The following is a 23,881-nucleotide window of genomic DNA, read 5'->3' on the forward strand; positions in this document are numbered from 1 at the left end:
CAGGGCGGTAATGCACAGCATAGCATAACATTCAATGACTCCATGAGTATACTACCCAGTACGAGTCTGGCCCCTAGAGTGAGTGGCCTACATACGATAGGTATTTCCTCAAAACCAATAATACCCTTCCGCTTAGCTAGCTCTATTCCACCCAATCGTCGTCCGTGACACGCAAATATCAAAGCATATACAAGCGGTGTCAAAATGAGACAAATGAAAGAACTGTTTCACGGAGAAGACTTCTCCAACCGCCTAGGAATGCCTATCATACAAGGGTATCAAAGCGTGGCAAGCGGTTTCGATTGTAGCGAGGCGTCGCGGATCGTTGACCTGCGTGTATAGAAAGACCGTAGAAAAGGGAGAGGTACCGTCGAGTCAGGCTAGACGAGCATTTCTCAGCCAGGTATCGAGCAACCTAGAACATACAGCCAAATCAACATTGGACAAAACTGGGTAAATGATACGCTCGAGAGGTGGGCGTTGTGGTCAAGAATGTGCGATTAATCGGATGTTGATAGAAGATACGGAGTCACGAGACATGATAATCAATATCTTGAATCATCAGACCTTGGCGTTGTCACCTGCAGCGTCAGTTTCGTCGGCTGATTTGAGCTCTCCAGAGCCTTTAGCACCTCTCCAAGCTGTTGGTCCGAGTCAATCGGGCTTTTCTGACCGGTCGCTTCATCCTCGACAAGATCGATGATGAAATCCGATTCGTCGAAGTCTTGAAAATTGCCTTTGCCTTGCAGTTCGACCATTCGCCTTTGTCGAAGCTCTCGCCGAAGCATTTGTAAATTGAAAGGCGGCTGCATTCGGATGATAGTAGTAAATTCGCCAGGGAACCGCGCTTTGATACGTGCGACTTGCATTGCACTGCTCGCTGATGATGCTGACGCTTGGGTTAAAGCGCTATTGTTGCGTAGCATTGGCGGTGGAACTGAGAGATCGGATTGATTCCGATAATGTTGCTGGTTGGACATGGACGATTGAGCGCGCTGATGGTTTGCTTGGTAGGCATAATCGCTGTTAGAATACTGTGACTGATCTCTGTAAATGTTGCCTTGAGAAGACTGCCTCGAACCGGGGTGAGAGGGATCTGACTGCTGTGACGCGCCAGAAAGCCTATAGGTGCTTTCATCTACTTCATAATCAGGGCCATCCCTTCCGCGAGGAACGAAAAAGTCTCGAACTAGATTCGAATGCGTAATGTGCGTGCCTAATCGGAGAAGATTCTTGATGTACTCGTCAAGATTAGGGCGTCGCCCTTGAGTGATGTTTTCCGTGACGTATGTAACCGGACCAGGCATGTACGGTAGCGATCGCTCGATTCCACTCACATTACCAGCTTCTACTGGGAATTCCTGGATGAGGTTGATCTGAAGATCGTAAAAATTTTGATATGTGCGGTGGAGCTTCATATGGGCGCCATTCTCTTCCATCTGGCATTTCACCACGAAGTAGAATGTTTCTTCTGACTCTGAGAAGCCATATTCTGGCACACACGCTCTTACAGGGGCAAGTGGACTCCCTCTTGGCGGCTGTTGTGATTGTTGAGAGAATGAACCAGGGCCACGGCTATGATTCTTTACTTGATGTCAGTCATGTGCCAGTTCTTGTATCCGGAGTGGATGCTTACGTAGCTCCCGTTCGACTGGCTTTTGTTGCCAATACTCATGCGATCCATTCCTTGCTGTAGCGACTGTGCCGAGTTTGTCTCGAGCTTTCCTAGCGGAATGCTGCCATTTTTGTAGTCTGCGGCCATTCTTTTCCACTCCTCAACTCTTGGTATGCCGGCTTCTTGTACAGCGACAGCAGGGTCTCCAAGAATGTTTCCTTTCATGTCTTTGAGTTGAATGAACGATACAGGTATTAAACCAGGCCCACCAAGTCTAGTAATGGGCTTCGCAACGAACCACTCCGGGTTGGACTGCGCAATCACGATGATGAATTCGCCAGCCTTGGCATCTAGTTCGTCCGGTCTTTCGGCTTTGAAATCGTAGATGACCTCGCCGTATAACATTGGTACGGCGCCCTTGCCCATAGTTTTGGACATTCTCATGGGTCGCATACCATCTTGCTCGGGTGGCTGCACGATCGCATTCGCAGGAGACCGCCCCTCGGCGTATCCAGAATCGTGCCCGGCGCTTGGTTGAGAAGGCATGGAATGTGTAGAGCCAGCGCTGTCGCGAACTTGCTTCCCAACATCCTCAAAGTATTTGACAGGAACAAGTCCTCTTGTCTGTTGGAGTGGATTACATGCTTCATACCAGTCTGGATCGTCTTCGCGACCTATGACGTGGAGGAAATCGCCCTGCGAAAAGCTGAGATATCCAGAGGAAGGATCATTCTCAGTAGATTTATAGTCGTAAAGTGCTTTAATAACCTATTGGAGTGACGCGATATGTTAGACCTTTGCGACTAGAATGGAAATAGCTACCTCTTCCAGATCGACTCGGAGCTTAATTGTACAGATGCATACCTTTTTAGGTGGTACGATGGCCAGAGGATCTTTCGCAGGTATTGATATGTGGTGGGGTTTCGTCTCCTTGTCGTTCTTCATCGACCTTCGAAACTGAGGGGCGCGTTAGACTTTGTGACCCATCCTGGAGTACGGTCGTGATGGAGACGCACCTTGCCAATCATTTTTGAGGATGATTGCAGCTTCTGCTGCTGGTGTATAATGTCCGAGTAGTCAGCCACGTAGTAGCTGCGCTCGACCGACACGATATGTATTCTGTCGGTGGAAAGAGGAAAAGATTGAGGATGCGCGTTTCACTGAATGCTAGTGGTTGCACGAGCGCGATGTAAGAGCGATAGGCGCTTTGGACTTCCTCGAAATGTAGCGAAACAATGGCGATCAAGTGATGGGTTGGCGCCAAATGTTTCCCAAAGTGGCCAGTAGCCGATGGAGGTTTTCGTGGTGATGTAGTGGGTGCTTTTCGCTTTTCGGACAGTTGCAGCTCTTGCAGGGCTGTCGTGGAATAGGAAGTTGGAGGGAGGATTAGCAGTGTTCTCGTGGCAGCGACGGCGGAAATTGTAGTAAAGAAAGGCCCGAAGCGACAGATCAGATGCGAGATGTCGGGAAATGAGTTTCGAGAAGAATGGTAGTGAAGAATGGTAACTAGGGACCGAGGAGTAGCTTGGGCGTAGGCTTTGGGCTTGGGCCGTTGACGAAATGTGGGCGAGGGATGGGACCGGTCGAGTGTCTAAAAGGATGTCTTAAATGATTGCGAGCGTTTAAACGCTGTCAGTGATTCTGCCGAGCGCAAGGCGAGTAATGACAGCCTGACATGAAGAAGACAAGAAGAGAGAAGAAGAAGAAGAAGACGAAGAAGTTATGTATGCATGTCTGCAACACAAAGGCAAGTAAGTTACAGTGAGTGAAGTTGGTGAGTGGTGAGTGTGTGTGGTGGTGTGTTTTGGCAGAGGGGGCAGAGGCAGCGAAGAAGGCGGGGAGGGGAAGGGCTGGAGCCTTAGGCTGGCTTTGCTCTTTTGCTTGTTTTGTGCTTGCGCCACACCGTAACGCGTCCCTGCGGGCATTGTCTTGTGGTGTGTTTGTGTATTATTATTATTATTATGATTATTATTATGATTATTATTATGATTATTATTATCATCTTCAATTTATCAATCTATCGGCCATCACATTGCATCTACACAGACAGCTGCCTTGTGGTCTTGTCTAAACCTGGTGACTGCTGCTATCCTCTGTCGTGAATCATCAATACTTCTTCCCCCCCCGCCATCCTCCATCATCCATTCCAGCTGCTTCACAGCCAATTTCCAGTACAATCAAGGACCAAATCATTTGCACAATAATTAACCTCATACCTCAAAAGGTTGACGACCGCTACCAAGAAAGTCGTCGTACTCTTCTCGACGTCCGAGCTGCCCATTCGCGCCCTCATCACCTGATAACCACCAACCAAGCTCGTACGCGCCACTTACCCACTTTTATACATCCTATTTCTGCACCTATTATCTCATCACGCAATCATCACAATTTACGATCTGTCGCAATCATAATGGTTTTGCATTTGGGCGTTGAGGCATATCTAAATATATAAGCTACATCGAGCCATGCCAAAATACTGCCGTTCCTGTGCTGCTTGAAATCGAGGGAGGGATGCTTCCGCGCTGCATAGCTTGTGTAAATATTCGAGTTGACCTTGCTCGCCTGCCCGCCCTCTCCATGATTGTCGCTTCGCTCCTCCATAATTTTTAACAGTCACGACATATTGTGGTTAGTATTTCACAAGGGCATCATATGATATGAGAGTGCCGCATGTCTCAACCGGGGGAGGTTTGGGTCTTGTGTTGAACTGTCGATGCTGACCTCTTCTCACCGTCTTCAAAAATGATTGCCACAGGTCGTTGTTAGCGGATGCCGTCTTGTATCGTTCTCTGGACAACGTTCCATTGGTAGGGTGTTGGATGAGACGTCTTGTGACTCAGCACAGCTTTTACTTGTTCCGAGGACACACGTCGCAGTCCAGCGTAGGATGGCTCTCAGTCCGTTGGTCCGAATGCGCCAATAGCTAGGTCTATGGCCAAGGAATGCAGCAAAGCTTAGCAAGGACGTCGGAGTCAGCGTTCGCAGTCGTGAGGGCTGAGAAATCTACTCGGCTAGTTCATATCTGTCCCTTGATGTCTACCTTGCGGAAGGCAGCAGCTCGAGCGCTTTCGAAGAGCACTACGCCGAGTTTTGGGTTCACGCGGACCCCATCGCCCGTACCGGTGAACAGTCCGTCGCCGCCGAAATCGGAAATGAATTGTGCACACTCATGGTCTGACTCAAATCCGAGCTCTTCTGTGATGTATCGGATGCGCAGAGACGAGCCGTGCCTGAGACAAATTTGTTAGCTGTATGCATCACTAGCAGTATGCTATGACATGAAACCTGACCCTTTCATTATATTTGCCATTGCTGCAAGCCGTTCTCGTTGGATGAACATGTCCATGAGATAAGCGCCCATGTTGGGAGTATCTAGATAGAGTTGAAAGAACTTATGGTAGTTGCCTAATGCTAGTGCAGAACGCACTTTGAGGGCATGTGCAACAGCGGGTTGCTGTTTGTCTGTAGCGGTTAGATCGGCCAGCACGTCGTTCATGCTGGTTCGATTGTTTGTGTGAATAAAGTAAAGAATACGGTAGGCCAAGAATTCAGGTGGATTGCCACCCAGGTTTTGCGAATACAGTGCGCGCAACTGCGTCTGACACTGATTATACTCACCCATGTCTCCCTTTTCTAGTGCGATGCGGGCATGGATCTCGTAAACGTTGACAGTAAATTCCTCTTTGATGTGCTGCACTGTCAGATCCTGGCGTAAGGACTTGAACTGGTCGCACACGTAGCCATAGTTGTTTTCTTCTTTCCACTTCTTCTTCAACAGATCCAAGGTTTTTCTGAGGACAGGCAGTGGCCGAACAGCTTCAGGCTTTGGAGCTGATGTTAAACGAAGGTACCTCTTCTCCAATGTTTGGCATGTGCCTATCACGGGACCTTGAGGGACTATATCCGGATTGTTTTCCGCTCGTCTAGATTCAGATCCATCCGATGACCACGGCAATTTCCCGCTCTGGAAACGTTGCTTTCGTCGTTCGAGATCATTCTGGTACTTACTTGATTTATCATGGAGCTTTCGTTGGCGTTTGTCTAGACGATCGGCTTGCTCCTGCGTGGCAAAGGTCAAGCGATCCTCTAAAGGGTTCTGATTACTGGTTTGCCGCCATGGAGGAGGTGATCTTCGATCCTGTCCTTCTGAAAGAGCGTCATTGCTCTTCCGTTTACGATCCGCGTTAGAGGTTAATGAGCTCCCTTGGCCATAGACTACGCTGTTTCTCGCCAACGCGAGTTTTCTGTCTTCCTGGATTAATTTCTGAGGTAACGGTAGCTCAGCCCAGTTTGTAGTCAACAAAGTATCGGTCTCAGCAGCGTTGTTGATGATGCTTTTCAATTTCTTTTCGACTTCCTCTCGCTCTATACCGGGAATATACGCATCTGTGTCAAATGAACGCTGAACATAATCGCGAACGTCTTGTGACCATGTCATCTTGGCCCGAGGAACCGGTTTTGGTTCTGAGGATGCAGATAAGGACATCGAGTTCGTGGTGCTTGCCATGTGTGTATGTGTTATTGCTTGTGGCGCCTCAAAGCCTCTGCGGGCACCGACGGTGTTGTAGGCCGCTATGATACGTTAGCTAAGTCTCTGAACAAGAAGACTTTGGAGCAACTGACTGTGCATCGTTTGAACTGGTTGTACCTGTCGCCATGGAGGTAAAGACATTGTAAAGGAGTATCAGGGAAGTGGTAAGTAGAACAGGAAAAGCAAATGACGGGAGAAGACAAGCTAATGAGATCAGGGTATTCGGGCTTTCAAGCCAGTGGTGTATCTGTCTTGGAAGTCGCCTATACTATCGTAGCTTTGGATTGGTGATGAGTATGGAGTAGTTGGAAGGGGCGACAAGATCATGTAACGGGCACAAATGACATGAAGGTACGCAAGTGCGAAGAACCCAGCTGGCTGGGGCGGAGCCGAGCGCCTGACTAATATCGGCTAGTCACCTGATTTCCTAAGCCGGCTATAATCCTATGGGCCAATCCAAGTCGACAAACATTACGCACCGTTCCCAAGTAGACAAATTGTTGAATAGTAACTGGGAACACATGACCACTCGACCTCTTTCATGGTTCACGCGCCTCAATCCGCTTGCTATAATGACACGCAATCCCCCTGTAAGATCGGTGTCTCAGGCTCTGGCTTCTCGCTCGATGGCGACAACCGCTAATGTGACCATCAACGCGCCCCGCGACCCCAACACATTGTCTAACTACAATGCTTGGTTGACTCGGCACACGAAGGCAAATTTTGAGATCGATTTTGTGAAGAAAATCCTTCGCGGAAACGTGGTGTTGAGTCTAGAAAGTTTGACGGAGAGGGAGAGTAAGGAGATTGTGCTTGATACAAGCTACCTTGACATTCAGGATGTACAGGTAGCCGGTATTCAGGTGGCATGGGATACAAAGAAGTGGACAGAGCCGTATGGCAGTCCATTGACAATCTCATTGAATGAAGGGGTCGGGCAAGGAGAGAGTATTGATGTTGACGTGAGTCCATCGATGGTATGCAATCACAGTGCTGATATTTGCATACAGATCACACTGAGTACGACTGAACAGTGCACGGCGCTGCAGTGGATGGAGCCTGAACAGACTTCGAATAAGAAGCATCCGTATATGTGTGAGAATCTCTGAAGAATCGATATGGTGATAAGAAAGCTAATAATATGAAAGTCTCTCAATGCCAAGCCATTCATGCGAGGTCTGTGTATCCCTGCCAGGACACGCCAGATGTGAAGTCGACGTTCGAGTTCAACATCCGCTCTCGACTTCCTGTTTTGGCTAGTGGTCTGGCTACAGGTTCAAAGGACTTTGCACCGGGGAAGAATGGCGAGTCTGGCACACTCGTGTACTCCTTCAAGCAAGATGTCCCAATGCCCAGCTACTTGTTTGCTATTGCCAGCGGAGACCTTGCAAGTGCTTCGATAGGACCGAGGAGTGTAGTGTGGACAGGTCCTGAGGAGCTTGTGGGCTGTAAGTGGGAGTTTGAAGGTGACATGGACAAATTTCTTGAAGCTGCAGAGAGTATCGTCTATCCATACGCTTGGGGGACATACAATGTGCTCGTGCTTCCCGCATCCTTCCCCTATGGCGGCATGGAGAATCCCATCTACACATTCGCGACACCAACAATTGTCAGTGGAGACAAGCAAAATATCGATGTCATCGCCCACGAGCTTTCGCACAGCTGGAGTGGTAACCTGGTAAGTAACGCATCATGGGAGCATTTTTGGCTTAATGAAGGCTGGACTACCTATCTCGAGCGCCGCATCCAAGCATACATCCACGGCGAGCCACACCGCGACTTCTCCGCTGTCATTGGATGGAAGGCGCTCACTGACTCCATCAACGACTACGGCGAAGACCACGAGTTCACAAAGTTAATCGTCGACCTCAAAGGCAAAGATCCCGATGACGCATTCTCGTCCATTCCTTACGAGAAAGGGTTCATCTTCCTGTACTACCTGGAGAAGCTCATTGGCAAAAGCAAATGGGATAAATTCATTCCTCACTACTTCCAGACGTGGAAATACAAGTCAGTAGACTCATACGACTTCAAGGCCACGCTCCTCGACTTTTTCGCCTCCGACAAGGCTGCGGCCGCGAAACTTGACGAGGTTGATTGGGACTCATGGTTCTACAAGCCCGGATTTCCGCCCAAGCCAGAGTTCGACGATACACTTATCAAGTCGTGCCTCGAGCTGGCGGATAAATGGGAGTCGCGCTCGACCGGGAAGACCGACTTTACGCCTGCGGCAACAGACATCAAAGGTTGGGTCGGAAACCAAAGTGTTGTGTTCCTTGAGCGCGTACAACTGTTCCCCAAACCCTTGAAGGCAGGAGACATCGAGCTCATGGGTCAGGCATATAGCTACGACAAGAGCCAGAACGCGGAACTTGTATCGAGATACTATGGGATTGGGCTGCAGGCGAAGGCAGAGGCCGTGTATCAGCCAACTGCAGACTTCTTGGGCCGTGTCGGAAGGATGAAGTTCGTCAGGCCTTTGTATAAAATGCTGAATGCATGCGATAGAAAGTTGGCAATCGCGACGTTTGAGAAGAACAAGAACTTCTATCACCCGATTTGCAGGAGTATGGTCGAGAAAGATCTTTTCGGGAAGGACGCATAATCCGTAGAGAATCGCACCGACGTACAGCATATATCAGGCCAACAAAAGTCCTAGAAACGTATTTCGATATAACGTCTCGACACTTCCTTCGACAGTACACAGCACAGCCTAATTGACCTATGGACGTAGACGACGCTAACTATGGATCACACCAGCAGCCTCAGGCCACCTCCGAACGCCTCGGCTCATGGGAATTAGCTGCCGACCAAGAGTTAGATAACATCCATAGGTCTTGCGCGCGTCCGCAACAGACATGTCGCCCACACACTTAGACAAACACATTCGCAAGATGACCTCCTCCAGTGACGACAACGATGCGCCCGATACGCCATTCGATCGAACAAAGCGCATTATGGACGCCATGTTGGCATACCGTGATGAAAATATCAACGTACGCCTGGATTTCCTCTGATGCCTACGCCTAGCATTCCAGCTATGGCCAAGCCTACTGACTAACTAGAGAGATGATAGTACTTTGACACTACAATGATGCGCAATCTTACCCTACTCACCGCCAGTGTTTCGCCCACTGATCCGACACTCTCTACGCTCACATTTAGCCTCTACGTGCACCCTACTCTTTGTAACGGCATGGGAAATCTACACGGTGGCATGGTCGCGACTATCTTTGACATATGCACCAGTTTCTGTGTATATCCGGTGTGTCGCGAGGGCTTCTGGGACGGGGGACACGTTAGCAGGACGCTGAATTGTGTTTATTTGAGACCGGCACCGGCGGGAGAGGAGGTGAAGGTGGAGGCAGAGATTGTGCATTTGGGCAAGACGCAGGCGTTTTTTAGAGGAGTGATGAGGGACGCAAGAGAGAGGGTATTATATACTTGTGAGCATAATAAGGCCAATGTCGCGCCGAAGTTGTAGGCAGGAATAGGTGCACATAGACATAATGATAAACCGCACGCTTTGAATATAATTGGCATAGAAGTTGAGCGATGTGACTAAGAGTCATCTGGATGAGACGTGTCTGCGCCCCTGAGATCCATACCTCTCCACCCAGCCCTACAATGAAATCGATCCGCAATAAGCCCTTTACTCCCATGCTCATTCCCTCATAAACAGTGGCCCCATTCTTGTGATATATCTGGAAACGCCCATACCCCGCCTGCGCCCCCAGAAGATATCAATACGAAGATAGATCTTTCAGCGTCTTGCAGATTTCAGACCAGCTCTCTTGCTTGCGCGTCCCTCTCGTGACTTAGCCATCCTGGCCTTCATATTGGCTTGTGTCTTGGTCGCTTCTTTCGTGACAGTCTTTGCAGCTACTGGTTTCTTGGCAGCTGCTGGACGTCCGCGCTTCTTCGCAATCGGGATGGTGGTGTCTGCTTTCTTCGTGGCTATACCTGCGGGGCGGCCTGCTTTCTTTGTGGCCGTGCCTACAGGGCGACCTCCTCTCTTCGCGTTGGAGCTTGTTGGGCGACCGCGGGACTTTGCACCAGTCGTCTTGGGACCAGCTGCCTTTGCATCTTTGGCCACCTTCTTCTGCTTCTTCTCCCATTCTTTGATTGCACCTACGTTTGCGTCATCCTTTGGGATCCAAGTTGGCTCGTAAGGCTTCTTAGTTTTGGGGTCTTTCCCAGCCCAGTCAACCTTGTATCCGTCGTCGTTCTCTTCGATGATAGCTTTGATCTCGTAGAAGCCGCTATGTTTCTTGGGAACCGGAGGTTTAAAGGCGATAGGTTCAAATCGCTCGGGTGCTTTGACGTTCCGGTGACTGGTTCGCTGAGCTACTGCGACTGGCTTTTGGATCTTAGAAACCTTAGAACCTTTGGGACGACCTGGGCCACGAGACTTGGTGACACCAGAGGGACGAGTCAGGGGAGCTGAGGCCTTTGCAGTTGGTGCGCGACCCCGTTGGATTGCAGTCTTCGGCGGTGGTTTAGGAGGAGCATCGCCATCAGGCTCTACCATCGGCGCAGGAAGAGCTGTCTCTGGTACTGTCTTGGGCAAAGGCTCGGCTGAGGATCTTGTCTCCAGAGGCGCAGGATCGGTGGGAACAGTACCAGAGGAGACTGAACTGGGTCGGAAAGGCGCGGCGAGCATATTGGAGACGGGCGCAGCAATATCTGCAACTTCAGATGCGAGCTCCGAGGAGAGTTCTGCGAAGTTCGGCATGTTTGTTGCAGGCAGCGACGGCTCTCTGCTCTTGCTGGTGCGACCTGGAGTGATCGCGTGAACGACAGAGTTGTAGAGGCTAGTCATTGGACCTAAGATGGTACAGGAGATTTATCGCGTAATGGGTGTGAGTGACGCGAAACGTACACGCAAAGCCTAAGGCTGGAATGAATGTTGTTGGATGTGTCTACGCGAGAGTGAATGGAATTGTTGTGACACAAGTAGTTCATCGCGTCCGCCGGATCAGGCTTAGTGCTATTACATGCCATCCCATTGGGTACGAACAGCGAGCGCAAATTCGATTTTTGCGATTTCAGCATTGTCCATTTGTCCATGGTCGGCTCTGTGCGCTACAGATAGGCGTTACAATTATACATCCTGAACATATGAGCTCAAGTGTTGACATAATCTGAACCCGGACAATCGCAAGACTAATGACACGTTGTACTGATTCTCCAAAGCATTACTTGCTCGATCAGCAAAATATGATGACAAGAAAGAGAGCGTCTACGCTCAGCTTGGACTAAGGAGCTCTCAGGTGACTAGTGAGAGATATCCTGAGTGCGGAGATTACACGAATGTTTTGCACATATATCCATCCGCGTTGTGATAACTCTTCAAGAACATCACATAAACAATCAATTACGAACATCAACGACACCTCACAAACGCAACCCCTTGATAATATGAATGGTATATACTGTAGTCCATGTTGCTGGGCAACTACATGGCGTACGCGTACATCCTTTAAGGATGCCATTGATGTCATGATCAGCCTGGCCACGAAGGTTGATGACAGTACGTTATGTTGGCAGAAACGAACATGAATCTTGCAATCCTTCCGTCCACAGCAAAGGTCCAATGCAATCTGTATTAATAAGCAAGTATCGAGTTGCCATAAGCGGTCGCAGCCGCAGGGCTACCCAGGTGGCCCTTTCAATCTTGGTGTGCATAGATAGAATCTCCTTAGCGAGACTAGGTGGCAGTCCACAGTTCTGGAAGTCTGCAGTATGCTGATCTTTCATATCTCTCCGAATCTATAACATGCAAGGCCACATAACGAGCCGGGCACTGGATTGGCGCTTCAGAACGGTATCTTTCGCGCTCATCACTCCCTTTTGTGATGCGGGGTATGGTACCTCCCTGCTATGCATTCACTGAAATGGCCTATCTAAGTATGGGCCGTTATCGTGTATGACACCCTCAAGGATTCGACCTGGTGGGTGAGACTTGGCATTTTTATACTTAAGCCGGTGCATAGAACGATGGCTACTGGCGAGAGAAACATTCTATCCCATACAGGAGTCTCATCAATCATGTAATGTCTAGCAGTACGGCAACAGATATGCTGTCCAGCTCAGTGCTACTGCACACTGAAACGAACAGATTGCTCATATGTCACTGGAGAGTGTAAGGCATACAATCAAGTACCGAATAGCTAGCGGTCGACCAAATGACCTGCACGGTACTGCAAGATGTCAGCTAGACCTGCCTGCAGCTATGGTGAAACGCTTCTCTGTCCTTCCAACAGGGTTTTATACCCTCAGTGTGGGTGGTAAAGAAGTCGACTAGACCGTTTCGTTATTACTGCACATTTTCCGAAACAGGGATAAGCGAAAACATGCTAGCAACTCGGTTCCCTTCCTGGTCGAGGTCGCTGTGAAGAGGTGCGGTATCCACAGGAAGTTTTTGACACGGAATGATCCAGAGAGTGGGCCTATACGCCGATGTCATGGACACGTTCCGGAAATCCTGCTGGATGTAGTCTTCCAAATAGAGAAGTTTAGCTAAAGGAAGTCGCCGTCACCAACGAAGACAAGCTACTCAAGACACCAGCATTTGCTTCATGGATATAAATAGAGTTCGCGGGGTTGTGCCGTGTCGGGATGTGATTGTGGGGGCTGTCCTGAAACCGTAGCCCCCAAGGCCCTATTCCTCTTACTACGCCTTAGGAATACACCTCAGGAGCCACTAATCCTTGAAGGTGTCCGATACCATGGATCCACACGGTGATCACCCACGGTCGAGCATCAGAGCGAGCATCGGCCCAGTGCAAGGCTCCCTATCGTTTGCCGAGCAGATCTCATGGATCTGCTCACCGTAAATTGTCTGACATACCCTTTGATCCCTACCCTACCCATGATCCAAATTTGTCCTCTCTGGTCTGCTGAACTGCTGATCGACTATGAGTTGTAGGTGGTGCGCATTGTTCCCTCATACCATACTTTCACTTTGGCATAGTTGGGATGCCATTTGTTTTACGGCCCCGCGATAAGGCTAAACACAATGTTAGCAACACGCAGAAGCCTGGTATCACTCGTCTTTCTTCAGACCTGGATGTCCGCAGTAGACGCCACACCGAATGCGCCGTGCTATTATCCCGGTGGAGAGTCGGCTCTGCTTTACCAACCGTGCAATCCGTTTGCCTTTACATCAGCCTGTTGCCCCTCTGGCTTCACCTGCTTCTCCAATAACGTATGCATACTCACTGATCCAAATGCAACGACGACCAATGTTCCGCTCGGTACGGCTTTCAGGCCTACATGCACAAATCCAAATTTCAATACGAGACTCTGTGGAAATTACTGTCTAGGTACGAAGTCCTATGCTTGATGAGCTCTTCTGCTAATCGATAACGCAAACCAGACCGTGGTAGTAGTGGAGAGCTCACCGCTTGTGGCAATGATACCTATTGCTGCAGGTACGACGAATTGAATGGAGACTGTGACTGTGACAGTAGAAAGGGTACATTCGTGATAGAGCCTGGTGAAGCTGAAACTATTATTAATGCCCCGAATCTGACCCTCACGACCATTCCGCCAGTAACCAGAAGTTCCACCATAGCTTTGACCATCGCGACGACAACTCCGCACTCGAATTCGGCATTGACAACACAAAGCCCAACGTCCAACGCTGCGGTAAGCAGCCCTGGAAGTACCGGATCAACTTCAGTCCCCGTAAACACTGGCGAAGACATCACAGACACCACAAGATTCAAAGTCGGCGTTGGAATCGGTTCCGCTGTTGCTGGCCTCCTCATTCTCGGGCTTATCCTCTGGTTCTGTGTCCATAAACGACGGAAAAAGACATTCAAAGACCAACCACCAATACCACCACCATATCCGCAACTTACACGCGCCTATTCCCAGCACAGCGAGACCCGATCCGAAGCTCCACCTCGCATGTCGTACCAATCCATCCATGGCCAGGGTCCTGTAGCCCAAGCTGGCCCTCTGGCTCATACCTATCCTCATCCCCGCGATATGCACCCCGCTGGCTATACGCAATACCCTTATCCCGGATCCGGTCCACTCAATTCCAACCCACATGCCATGGGTACGCCACATCACATGTCGCAGCAGTTCGGACACGACATTGGCGAAGGTGTGCCGGACATGTACACGCATCTGCGGCCTGTGTCTGAAGTCACCGAGCCTTCCAGCACGAGTGGTATGAGCGGCCCTTCCCCGGTCAGCGACCGCAATAGTAGAAGCTTCAATACCCCGTATCTGACGGTGGATCTGAGAGGTGATCCGGGTCACGAGGAGCCAGGAGAGCCGATTTCGAGCCCGATAAGTCCGATGTCGAGTTTAAATAGGGGCCAGAGGACACAATGGTACGGGAGACCTTCTTGAGCAGAGTGTTGTGCAAGGTACCGACATATCTAGCTTCTGGTGCGCTGAGTTCTAGAGGACTCTCTGTGGTGGTCCTCGGCATAGTCAGGTCATATGATCACCCCTCGCGACCAGTGGGAGTACTTGAGAGCACAGAGCAAGAGCATTCAGGCTGAGCCTCACCACAAATCCTCCTAGTCTCGAAGGTGATGGGCCGAGAAGCATGTCGAACACAAGCAACATCACGAAATCATCACGACCGTCCCTGGATCCTCTGGCCAAGGATGATTGATAGCCAAGTAGTCATGCATAATCAACATCTGTCCGGTACCAATGAAGATGAAACCAACCTCGACAGGAAAATCCGCCGATGCTGAGAGTGGTGCAATCAAAGCCATGGATCTATGAGACGCTCAACAGTTCAAGGAGAATATCCTTGACTCACTGAAACTCAAAGCAGAGTTGTGTTGATAGCGTACCACTCCGAAAACAGCCACTCACGTCGTTGTGGTCACATTGAGTAGTACTTTCCGCGCTGTAAATTGCCATAGCACGGAAAAATTCGCCCGTGAGAAAGACTTTCGTGAAGCTGATAAGGTTGGAGAGATTTATCGAGGTGAGCAGGCACAGCTAAGCCCGCAAGTCAATGTTTTGAGGTTCGCCCGAGGAAGGGATCACCCACTACGCAACGAGCTATCAAAAGTTATATTGGGAAGCTTGATCACTACTGAAACTACTTCATGGGGCTGAATGCAAAGATCTTTCGTGAGATGGGTTTCGAACGAGCATTCCTGATGCTTTTCCTTTATATATATATTATACTTCGCCATATCCATATCTATCTCAGGTGACCTTGCTTGAGGTGGTAACTAGAATGTAAATGAAACTATGAAATATCAAATTTGGGCAAGCAGCATGCCGAGCAACGCACGGTCTGTCCTCTAAGGGGCAATCCCAGCATGTGTTAGTACGAGCGTACATAAGGCAATAAACATCGACGGGGATGTACCAACATAATCATAGGGCTATACCCATAGAAGGCAGTCTGTTGATATCTGCATCGCGAAAATAGATTCTCCCAAAAACGCATTTATCCAAGTTTTATATACCTATAACAACTCCTTAAATAGTATCTTGTGTTCGTATCTATAGAAACTCAGTATTATAGACTTTGTCTTTACCTTATCCTGGTTATTAAATAACAGGATACCCGGATCAGAAATAAGGGGCACAGGAGAGGAGCGAGGATCGAGCAGACACAAGCTAGGGGTATCATATAACTGCGTAACCCTCCTATAAGCACAGGGTTCGATACAGCTATAAAATTATGCGCTTAGCATGATTCATAAAAGCATCGATCTATTGATATAATAACACTTCATTAATCATTTATGCTAAGACAAGGCCCTAGTCAAGGGACTGTAGCTATGTAAAGCACGCGTTCTCAATACCAACCGTTATATAACAACCTGTTCGGGCTCCCAGGCCCCGCATCCGAGATAATCCATGTCATTTGTAGGCAACTCAATAATCCTATCTGCCACAGCCTTGGGCGTCTTCAAACTTTCAAGAGCCTGCAGATAGAGCGCAAGCCTAGAAACAAATGCAGCATTCGTACTGGTCCCACTCAGAATTTCCACGCGAGTATTAAACCCGTTGTTGCCTCTCCAGAAAGGCGACCTCACCAAGTGACCAGGAGCAAAGACATCTATAGCCTCACCAAAATCCGAACCTCCCACGCGTCTATCATGTGCATCCGTCGCCCCCACGGTGATGCACTGGGGCATGTACCCTGGGCCTTGTGATGAAGCATTCACAATCAAATTACCGGCTGCTACGACAGTGATCACACCTTTGTCGTATGCTGTTCTTATGGCGTCATGCCAGAGGACTGAAGCATCTCCACCGAAGTACAGGTTGATGACGGCACGCGTGGTGCGACCCTTCTCGATAATGTCGTTGACAGCCCTAAATAGAATATCAGAAACGACCCGTAGCCATGGTAGGCGTATGGGTCACGTAAGAGGGAAAGTATGAACCAGTCAGGATCCGTCCAGGGCTGAGGACAATGGTCCGCCGTCTATGCCCATCACTTTGACAGAGATGAGCTGGCATTTTTTCGATACACCATATTTTCAGAGCACATTATACCTGCAACGTGCGTCCCCATTTCCTGCATCATCTTCAGGGGGTTCATCAGTTTGGTTGAAGTTGTGCCCATACTGGGCTCGTCCGTTGAACTCGACATGTGAGGTCTGAATGCCAGTATCTCATACATATCCATACGTGCCGTTTCCAGCGGTGCTATCATAGGTACATATAAAAGGACCCTTTGGACTTCTCCGTGGTGAGCAGCGGGAGATTGTATCTAGACCATAGGTTGCGTATACCTAGGACTTGAGAAACCTCTTTTAAAATAACTCATGGATCTTGCAATACAATGAGTTGCTCAACAGGGGGTTTATAAAATTTGTGGATCACCTCTCACCAAAATTCATCCATTTCACACTTCGAATAGTAGCTTTATCCTACTATGACTCCAGGATTAAAATATTAGTATATGCCTCTCATAATTTGTAAGGTTTTAGGACATCTAAACGTGGTGAAAATATATGATTAGTGAGCTCCTCGCCTAGAAAGAGCTTTTCACGACTTCTGCCCCCTTGATGGTCGTAGCTGAAATTTGAGGATATGGGCTCCCTTGCCGTCATCATATTTGATGAAGACAACACGAATGTTGCTGCGCAAATTTCTGTCTAAGCCTTTGAGCGCTTCGGCAACCGGAGTTTCAGTGTAGGAATCCACACACCTTCAATGAGAGGAGCCCGATAATTCGGAGGTTAATTGAAGTTTTATATGGGCCCTAGGGTCTATAGGGATACCTTCTGTACACAAAGATAAGGGTTCAATCTTTGTTGGTCGCCGTTAGCACATGTTGCTTCCGTCACCTAAGAGTCACTAGAAGTCACTAGGAGGGCTTGATTTACCAGTTTGCTCATTCCATCATGACCTAATCACATATAAACTTACCTATGCAAGTATGAAATGACAGGTGGAAGACGCGACTAAGCTGTCCAGTCTAGGGAAACTCGGATGACTTTGAGCGAAGTCTACATCTATTATGGGTCCACGCCCTGTAGTCCCAAATAGGTTAGCGCAAAGTGAGCCCAGAAAGATGATTGGTGCCTTTCTTCATTCCAATCTGACTGGAACTTTATGTGAACCTGGAGCAGAAGTTATAAGAGAAGGCTTGCGGCTTTCCTTCAATGATCTCAAGCCTGTCAGTTGCATGAAGCAGCTTCTGCACTTTACTTACGACCTTCGCCGATTCCCCCATTTTGAACATCGTTGTTCACAATGTCAACGACATCAGCAACATTCTTGCAGAGCGCTCAAATCCAGGAGGATGTATTCGAGCTCTGACCAGACTACCGTGTCCTTCTACTCGTGATCGAAGGGATACCACAAGGCCCAAGTGATGCGACATCTGAAAGCCTCTTGGTTGAAACCGAATCAGTAGTACAGACAATACTATTGACGCAGGCCGTCACTAGTATTCCACATATTGTTTCATGGCGTGAAGCGTACAAGGCCTTTGGCGCGAAGACTAAGAAAGATCGATGCAGTCTTGAATCATTGATGCGACGTTGCACGACTGGTCTCCCACGCATCAACAGATTGACGGATATCTACAATGCTATATCGATTAAGTATCAGATTCCTTGTGGTGGAGAAGATCTGGACGCGTACAGCGGTCCACCCCAGCTCAAGCGCATGTCAGGATATGAACATTTCGAGACAGTTGTAGGAGGCGAAAAAGTGACAGAATTGCCGCCTGATGGAGAGGTTGCGTGGTGCGATGATGCAGGAATCACATGTCGGCGCTGGAACTGGCGACAGTGCTCGCGAACTCGTATCACTGACAGAACAACGAGGGTCCTGTTTATCCTGGATGCGTTGGAACCTTGCTCGGATGACAATCTAGAAGCAGCTGCTGATGAGCTTGTGGAGATCATTGGCAGCCTATCCCCAGATGTAAAGACAATGCGAAGGATGATTCAGAAGGCGTAGGTCAGATGTATAAACATGTTGTGATTGTTCCTGAGGGAGGATGTATCTTCTTGGTAAATAAACGTTAATTGCGAGATATTCCTTTGTTAAAGCATTATCAGTCTCCGTGATAGTCTTTCAAGCTCAGGAAACTGCATTCGCGCACTGGGCAACATGACGTTGACGCAGTCTGCCTATTGTCATGGGATCGGGTATTGCGAGTATGTATGCGACCCCCTCTCTGTGAACGTTCCTGCATTCCCAGTCATAAAATCAGTGTCTTGCGTGTCTGATGTGAGGTAACGAGTTTATAGTACGGAAGGGTGGTGAGTTATGGCAGTTGGGAAGAGAATGGACTGGGGTAATGTTAGCATATGCAGGCAACAGTATTGAATAGTCTTGATTTTAGGGAGGTCGTTTCTGACGTTGAAAGGGGGATACCAGTGGTAGATATCTGAAGTGATCCATTTAGTAGTACGCGATTTGTTCTTAGTAAGCGCTGACAGTAGCCACACGCGGTCATCCACACGGTGTGGTAAAGTTAACATTAGTAAGCCACCAGGTATCACCGTATCAATACGAAAAAGCTCAACTCTTCTCTCTCTCTCTTTAGACGTTGCTATTTGGCTATCCCAACAGCCCTAGTCTATGCGTGTACAACAACGCAATTCTCTAGTCCGCCGGACTGGACAAGCAAGGATTTGAAAGTTAAGATGCTCGTGGTCAGCCAATATCTAAAGGCGGTGACGGTCGTGAGTACCTTGGACGCTGAGAGGTAGAGAATTAAGTGGGTCGCACCCTGAGTTTCACTCACCCAAACCCATTTCGTCGTTCAAGTGGCATCGTCCCAGCCATTTTACAACTTAATCGCCTCCTCGCCCGCCACTCAATTATGCCCATCATAGATACCACAAAGGATTTATCAGCGCTCTTCACAAAGCAAGCAGAGACAACTCCCGATGCCCTCGCCTTAGATGATGATGGCACCTCGTATACCTACTCCGACCTCCACCAGAAGGTCGACGAGCTCGCACATCGCCTTAGATGCCATCGTGTAGGGCGTGATAGCCTGGTCGGAGTGCTACTACCTCGTGGTGCCGACTATGTCATCGCTTGTCTTGCTGCCCTTCGAGCCGGTGGTGCCTTTCTTGTGCTTGAGTTGGCATATCCGACAGACCTCTTGACTGATGTCATTGAAGATGCAAATCCAGTTGTTATTTTAACCCAGAGGTCAGAGATTGGCAAGTTGAAGGATGGTGTTCAATTCATCGCCCTTGACGACACCGAATCTCAGCAAGATGGCCAAAGGTCCGATCAAGACCTTCCACCTTTACCAGCAGACGACGATCTGGATCGATTGTCTTTTGTTGCATATTCCTCAGGGACAACTGGAAAACCGAAGGGCATAGCAAACCCACATCGTGCACCAGTCCTTTCATACGACATGAGATTTGCCATTAGTGATCTTCAACCCGGGGATCGTGTGGCCTGCAATGTCTTTTTTGTTTGGGAAATCATACGACCCCTTCTACGAGGTGCAACTGTGGTGCCTGTTCCAGACGAGACGAGCTATGATCCGGTATCTTTGGTGGAATTCTTATCATCAAAGAACATCACAGAGACCTTGATGACGCCTACACTGCTTGCTGCCGTCTTGGCTAGACATCCCGAGGTCGGCAGTCGGCTGGCTAAGCTCAAAACCCTGTGGCTGAACGGAGAGGTTGTTACGACTGATCTAGCACGCCGAGGACTCCAAGCGCTTCCGGGTACTCGATTACTGAACTGTTATAGCGCGTGTGAAACTCATGAAATCGCTTGCGGCGATATCGCTGAGATGCTCGAGAACTTGGACGATGGAGTAGCATATTGCCCTGTTGGAAAACCTCTGGACCCGAAGAGAGTTTACATCCTAAACGAAAGTGGACAAAAGGCCGACGTAGGCGTGAGTGGTGAGCTTTTCGTTGGCGGTAACCTACTGGCTCGAGGCTACATAAACAGGCCGGAAACCACTGCCCGAGCCTTCACCGCAAATCCATACAGCTCAGCACCCGGTGCTCGTATGTATCGGACTGGTGATCTTGCGCGACTACTGCCCTCCGGTCTGCTGGAAATCGGTGGTCGTGTTGGCGCTATGATCAAATTGCGTGGGTATTCCGTTGTTCCTGGGAAAGTGGAGAATGCCATCACAACCCATCTGGCTGTAAAACACTGTGCTGTCATCGCACACGGAGAGGGGTTAGAAAGACAACTAGTCGCATATGTTGTACGAGACAAGGATGCCACCCAATCACGCCCAGCCCTGGCTATAGATGAGGCGGGCTACAGTCCATCAGGGCGCAAAATGCTCTCTGCGTACCTTGCTCAGTATATGATTCCTGCATTATGGGTTCAACTCGATGAGATACCTACCCATGGCGTGTCTGGCAAGATTGATACAGCGCGTCTCCCTTCACCTCCCACACCGAAACCTCAAGCACCTGGTCAAAAAGCTGAGCGTGATCCCATAGATCTTGAAGACATTGCTGAGATATGGGCAATCACGCTGAACACTTCACGGGGTAACATTACACCAGAACATAGTTTCTTCGACCTGGGAGGACATTCACTACTACTGGCAGAGCTAGCTTCTCGTTTTAGTAAAATGTTCGGGTTCCGCGTACCTGCGAGCCGCCTCGCTTCTCCACCAACACTTAATGGTCATCTTGAGACTGTACGCGCCGTTAGAGATGGCCGTATCGCTGCTTTGCAAGCAGATCTTCCGGCTGTGCTGCGAGCAGACTCGGTTCTTGAGGATGACATCATTTCCAATGGGGCAAAGATGTGTTCGCTCCAGAATGCGAATACCGTCCTTTTGACGGGCGGCACTGGATTTCTGGGCGCGTTCTTGCTCAATGAGCTCCTAGAGAGCACGTCAGCTCACATTCTTTGCCTTGTCCGATGCAATGATCCGTCAGAGGACGATGTCCCAGCTGGCATTGCCAGGATTCGACGAAATATGATTGACTTTGGGCTGTGGAACGACGAGATCATGGAACGGATTGAGATCATTCCAGCAAACCTTGCACGAAAGCAGCTTGGCCTGTCTTCTGGAGCATTTCAAGACATTGCATCTAGGACAGATGTCATTGTTCACGCCGCAGCCACAGTCAATCTCGTCTATCCCTATGCTGCGCTTCGTGACGCCAACGTTGGCGGAACTCGCGAGATTCTTCGTCTTGCCAGCAAGGGCGGGTCTACTGTCCAATACATCTCCAGTAACGGTGTACTCCCGCCATCAGCGGGAGGTTGGCCAGAAGAAGCCATGCTAGGCGTAGAGCATGTACATGAGAAGCTGCTTGACGGATACGGCCATTCAAAATGGGTCGCAGAGCAACTTGTTGTCGAAGCAAGTCGTCGCGGCATGCCAGTTAGGATCATTCGTGCCGGCACAATAAGCGGACACAGTACTTCCGGAGCATCTAATGCGTGGGACCTACTCAATGCCCTGTTCGTAGAATCTGTACGCATCGGATATTTCCCTGATGTACCTGGCTGGCGCGCAGAAATGACGCCAGTCGACTTTGTGAGCAAAGCCATTGTTCATCTTGGTAATCAAACACATGCGGATCAGTTGGTGTTCCATCTCGGCGATCCAAACCCGATCCCAACAAAGGAGCTCTTCCAGCACTTGACTGACCTAGGCTATCCCACAGAACCACTCGAGTTCGATGAGTGGGTCGCGATGTGGAACGTGAAAAGAGGCGCGGCTAAAGGAGGTGACGGTGCCTTTACTGTCGATATCCTACGCAGCGGTATGCCAAGTATCGGGTTTCTCAAAGGCATCACTGTGCTCAACAATGTCGCAACAAGGCCATATAGGGCTGTGGTTGAACGACCAAAGGTCGACAAGGTTCTTCTCGAGACTTATACACGCCATTGGTACGCGCGAGGATGGCTCTCCCATCCGCCCTCAACGCATCAATCTAAAGGCGGCTCCGCACAGCGCCCTCGCTATGGTCCGTTGAGTAGCCGCGTAGCTGTTATTGTTGGCGCATCATCTGGAATGGGGGCAGCCATCGCCGCAGCACTTGCTCGCGAAGGCTGTCATCTAGCCCTCGCTGCAAGACGCTACGATGCATTAGAGGCTATCAAACGGCGGCTCGTCGTTCGTGAGGGCAAGGTCTTGATCCGTAAGACGGATGTTACAGATCGAAAGCAGGTCGAAGCGCTCATTACGCAAACGACAGCCGAGCTGGGACCTGTTGACATTCTCGTCTCGTGCGCTGGTGTAATGTATTATACGCTGATGAAAAATGTACAGGTCGAGGAATGGGACCGGACTGTGGATGTGAATTGTAAGGGCCTACTACATTGCTTGTCTTCTGTTGTACCAGGAATGCTGGCACAAGGCAGTGGTCACATTGTCGCCATCTCCTCCGATGCTGGTCGTAAAGTCTTTCCCGGGCTCGGCGTTTATTCTGCCAGCAAATTTTTCGTCGAGGCAACTTTGCAGAGCCTGAGACTGGAGACGGCCGGCTCAGGTTTACGCATCACGAGCGTGCAGCCAGGGAATACTGCGACTGATCTACTCGGCATGAGTAGTGATAAGGAAGCGATCAAGAAATATGGCGAGCCGACCGGGAGCAAGATACTTGATCCGGAGGATATCGCTTCGTCGATCGTGTACGCATTACGGCAGCCGGGCCACGTAGCTGTGAACGAGCTGCTGATTGAACCGCGAGATGAGCCGATATGATAGATTGAGATTTGTGTGTTTGCACCACGTTTTCTTCCAGCTCACGAATCTTTCAGCATAACTAGACGTACTTTACTGTGATCAATTCACATCCAACTACAATTAATTCATATATAATTTACTCCGACCTCGAAATTCACTCTCACCATGCCCTAGCTGCCTGATCTCCTTCAGAATTTAAATACAGCCATCGTATGGTCACGTACGTTCAACCTGTCTGGGCGTGTAGGCTGCCATTCAAGCGGGGACGGTTGCATGGATGGTTGGCAGGCTCACCATGGATGCGGCTACACTGGCCGTGCCTCGCTATCCATTCAATAGACCAAGTTAGAAATATATATCTAGAACGGCTGTTCTACGGCAACATTAATGGCTGAGCAGCCGTTCGTGCATGAGATGACTGGCGAGAAGAGCTTGAAGTGGACCGTTGGCCTTTGATTATCCTAGCATGGCTGGACGATAAGCTCTTAAAAAGGTATTTCTGCTTTCGCCCTCCTCACCTTTCATCTCAATGCTTTTCGCATATCGACCTCGAGCGACGAAAAGAACGAATATCAACCGGAACCGGCCTTCACATACGTTACAGACGTCGAATAACGTT

General features: G+C 49.4%; 10 protein-coding genes across 10 annotated transcripts; 5 read left to right on the forward strand and 5 right to left on the reverse strand.

Annotated features, from left to right (window-relative positions):
- Window positions 1-749: 749 nt before the first annotated feature.
- On the reverse strand, window positions 750-2,383 carry EJ05DRAFT_418972 (uncharacterized protein; the record flags this gene model as incomplete). Its single annotated transcript, XM_033741453.1, has 2 exons — window positions 750-1,575; window positions 1,653-2,383. Coding segments are annotated over 2 exons (1,557 nt in total), but the record flags the coding sequence as incomplete, so codon positions are not given.
- On the reverse strand, window positions 2,298-2,662 carry EJ05DRAFT_471938 (uncharacterized protein). The gene is made up of 2 exons (XM_033743074.1): window positions 2,632-2,662; window positions 2,298-2,572 (listed from the first exon to the last, which is right to left on the reverse strand). Exons 1-2 carry the CDS (start codon window positions 2,641-2,643, stop codon window positions 2,405-2,407), a joined length of 180 nt encoding a protein of 59 aa, XP_033605433.1. The 5' UTR covers window positions 2,644-2,662; the 3' UTR covers window positions 2,298-2,404.
- A 1,969-nt stretch (window positions 2,663-4,631) lies between these two features.
- On the reverse strand, window positions 4,632-6,287 carry EJ05DRAFT_491169 (uncharacterized protein; the record flags this gene model as incomplete). Its single annotated transcript, XM_033745958.1, has 3 exons — window positions 4,632-4,845; window positions 4,906-6,187; window positions 6,239-6,287. The coding sequence occupies 3 exons, from the start codon at window positions 6,285-6,287 to the stop codon at window positions 4,632-4,634; spliced, it is 1,545 nt and encodes a 514-aa protein (XP_033605434.1).
- A 485-nt stretch (window positions 6,288-6,772) lies between these two features.
- Window positions 6,773-8,751, forward strand: EJ05DRAFT_491170 (putative leukotriene A-4 hydrolase like protein; the record flags this gene model as incomplete). Its single annotated transcript, XM_033745959.1, has 3 exons — window positions 6,773-7,108; window positions 7,157-7,241; window positions 7,295-8,751. 3 exons carry the CDS (start codon window positions 6,773-6,775, stop codon window positions 8,749-8,751), a joined length of 1,878 nt encoding a protein of 625 aa, XP_033605435.1.
- Window positions 8,752-9,240: 489 nt separating this feature from the next.
- On the forward strand, window positions 9,241-9,630 carry EJ05DRAFT_433872 (Thioesterase/thiol ester dehydrase-isomerase; the record flags this gene model as incomplete). The annotated part of the gene is made up of 1 exon (XM_033741623.1): window positions 9,241-9,630. The coding sequence occupies one exon, from the start codon at window positions 9,241-9,243 to the stop codon at window positions 9,628-9,630; it is 390 nt and encodes a 129-aa protein (XP_033605436.1).
- A 20-nt stretch (window positions 9,631-9,650) lies between these two features.
- Window positions 9,651-11,077, reverse strand: EJ05DRAFT_471941 (uncharacterized protein). Its single transcript, XM_033743075.1, has one exon. It carries the CDS (start codon window positions 10,966-10,968, stop codon window positions 9,910-9,912), a length of 1,059 nt encoding a protein of 352 aa, XP_033605437.1. The 5' UTR covers window positions 10,969-11,077; the 3' UTR covers window positions 9,651-9,909.
- Window positions 11,078-13,167: 2,090 nt separating this feature from the next.
- Window positions 13,168-14,516, forward strand: EJ05DRAFT_495828 (uncharacterized protein; the record flags this gene model as incomplete). The annotated part of the gene is made up of 2 exons (XM_033746294.1): window positions 13,168-13,474; window positions 13,528-14,516. The coding sequence occupies 2 exons, from the start codon at window positions 13,168-13,170 to the stop codon at window positions 14,514-14,516; spliced, it is 1,296 nt and encodes a 431-aa protein (XP_033605438.1).
- A 1,436-nt stretch (window positions 14,517-15,952) lies between these two features.
- On the reverse strand, window positions 15,953-16,743 carry EJ05DRAFT_495829 (subtilisin-like protein; the record flags this gene model as incomplete). Its single annotated transcript, XM_033746295.1, has 2 exons — window positions 15,953-16,463; window positions 16,589-16,743. The coding sequence occupies 2 exons, from the start codon at window positions 16,741-16,743 to the stop codon at window positions 15,953-15,955; spliced, it is 666 nt and encodes a 221-aa protein (XP_033605439.1).
- Window positions 16,744-17,616: 873 nt separating this feature from the next.
- EJ05DRAFT_534425 (B3/B4 tRNA-binding domain-containing protein) lies at window positions 17,617-18,978 on the forward strand (the record flags this gene model as incomplete). The annotated part of the gene is made up of 2 exons (XM_033749184.1): window positions 17,617-17,656; window positions 17,953-18,978. 2 exons carry the CDS (start codon window positions 17,617-17,619, stop codon window positions 18,564-18,566), a joined length of 654 nt encoding a protein of 217 aa, XP_033605440.1. The 3' UTR covers window positions 18,567-18,978.
- A 189-nt stretch (window positions 18,979-19,167) lies between these two features.
- On the forward strand, window positions 19,168-23,406 carry EJ05DRAFT_530090 (putative hybrid NRPS/PKS enzyme). Its single transcript, XM_033748950.1, has one exon. It carries the CDS (start codon window positions 19,438-19,440, stop codon window positions 23,278-23,280), a length of 3,843 nt encoding a protein of 1,280 aa, XP_033605441.1. The 5' UTR covers window positions 19,168-19,437; the 3' UTR covers window positions 23,281-23,406.
- Window positions 23,407-23,881: the final 475 nt, after the last annotated feature.

This window comes from Pseudovirgaria hyperparasitica (assembly GCF_010093815.1).
Source record: "Pseudovirgaria hyperparasitica strain CBS 121739 unplaced genomic scaffold EJ05scaffold_1, whole genome shotgun sequence".
Taxonomy (NCBI): Eukaryota; Fungi; Ascomycota; class Dothideomycetes; order Acrospermales; family Acrospermaceae; genus Pseudovirgaria; species Pseudovirgaria hyperparasitica.

Coding starts and splice junctions, on each gene's coding strand:
- EJ05DRAFT_471941 (XM_033743075.1), bottom strand. CDS start 10,968: ATGACTAGCCTCTACAACTCTGTCGTTCACGCGATCACTCCAGGTCGC.
- EJ05DRAFT_530090 (XM_033748950.1), top strand. CDS start 19,438: ATGCCCATCATAGATACCACAAAGGATTTATCAGCGCTCTTCACAAAG.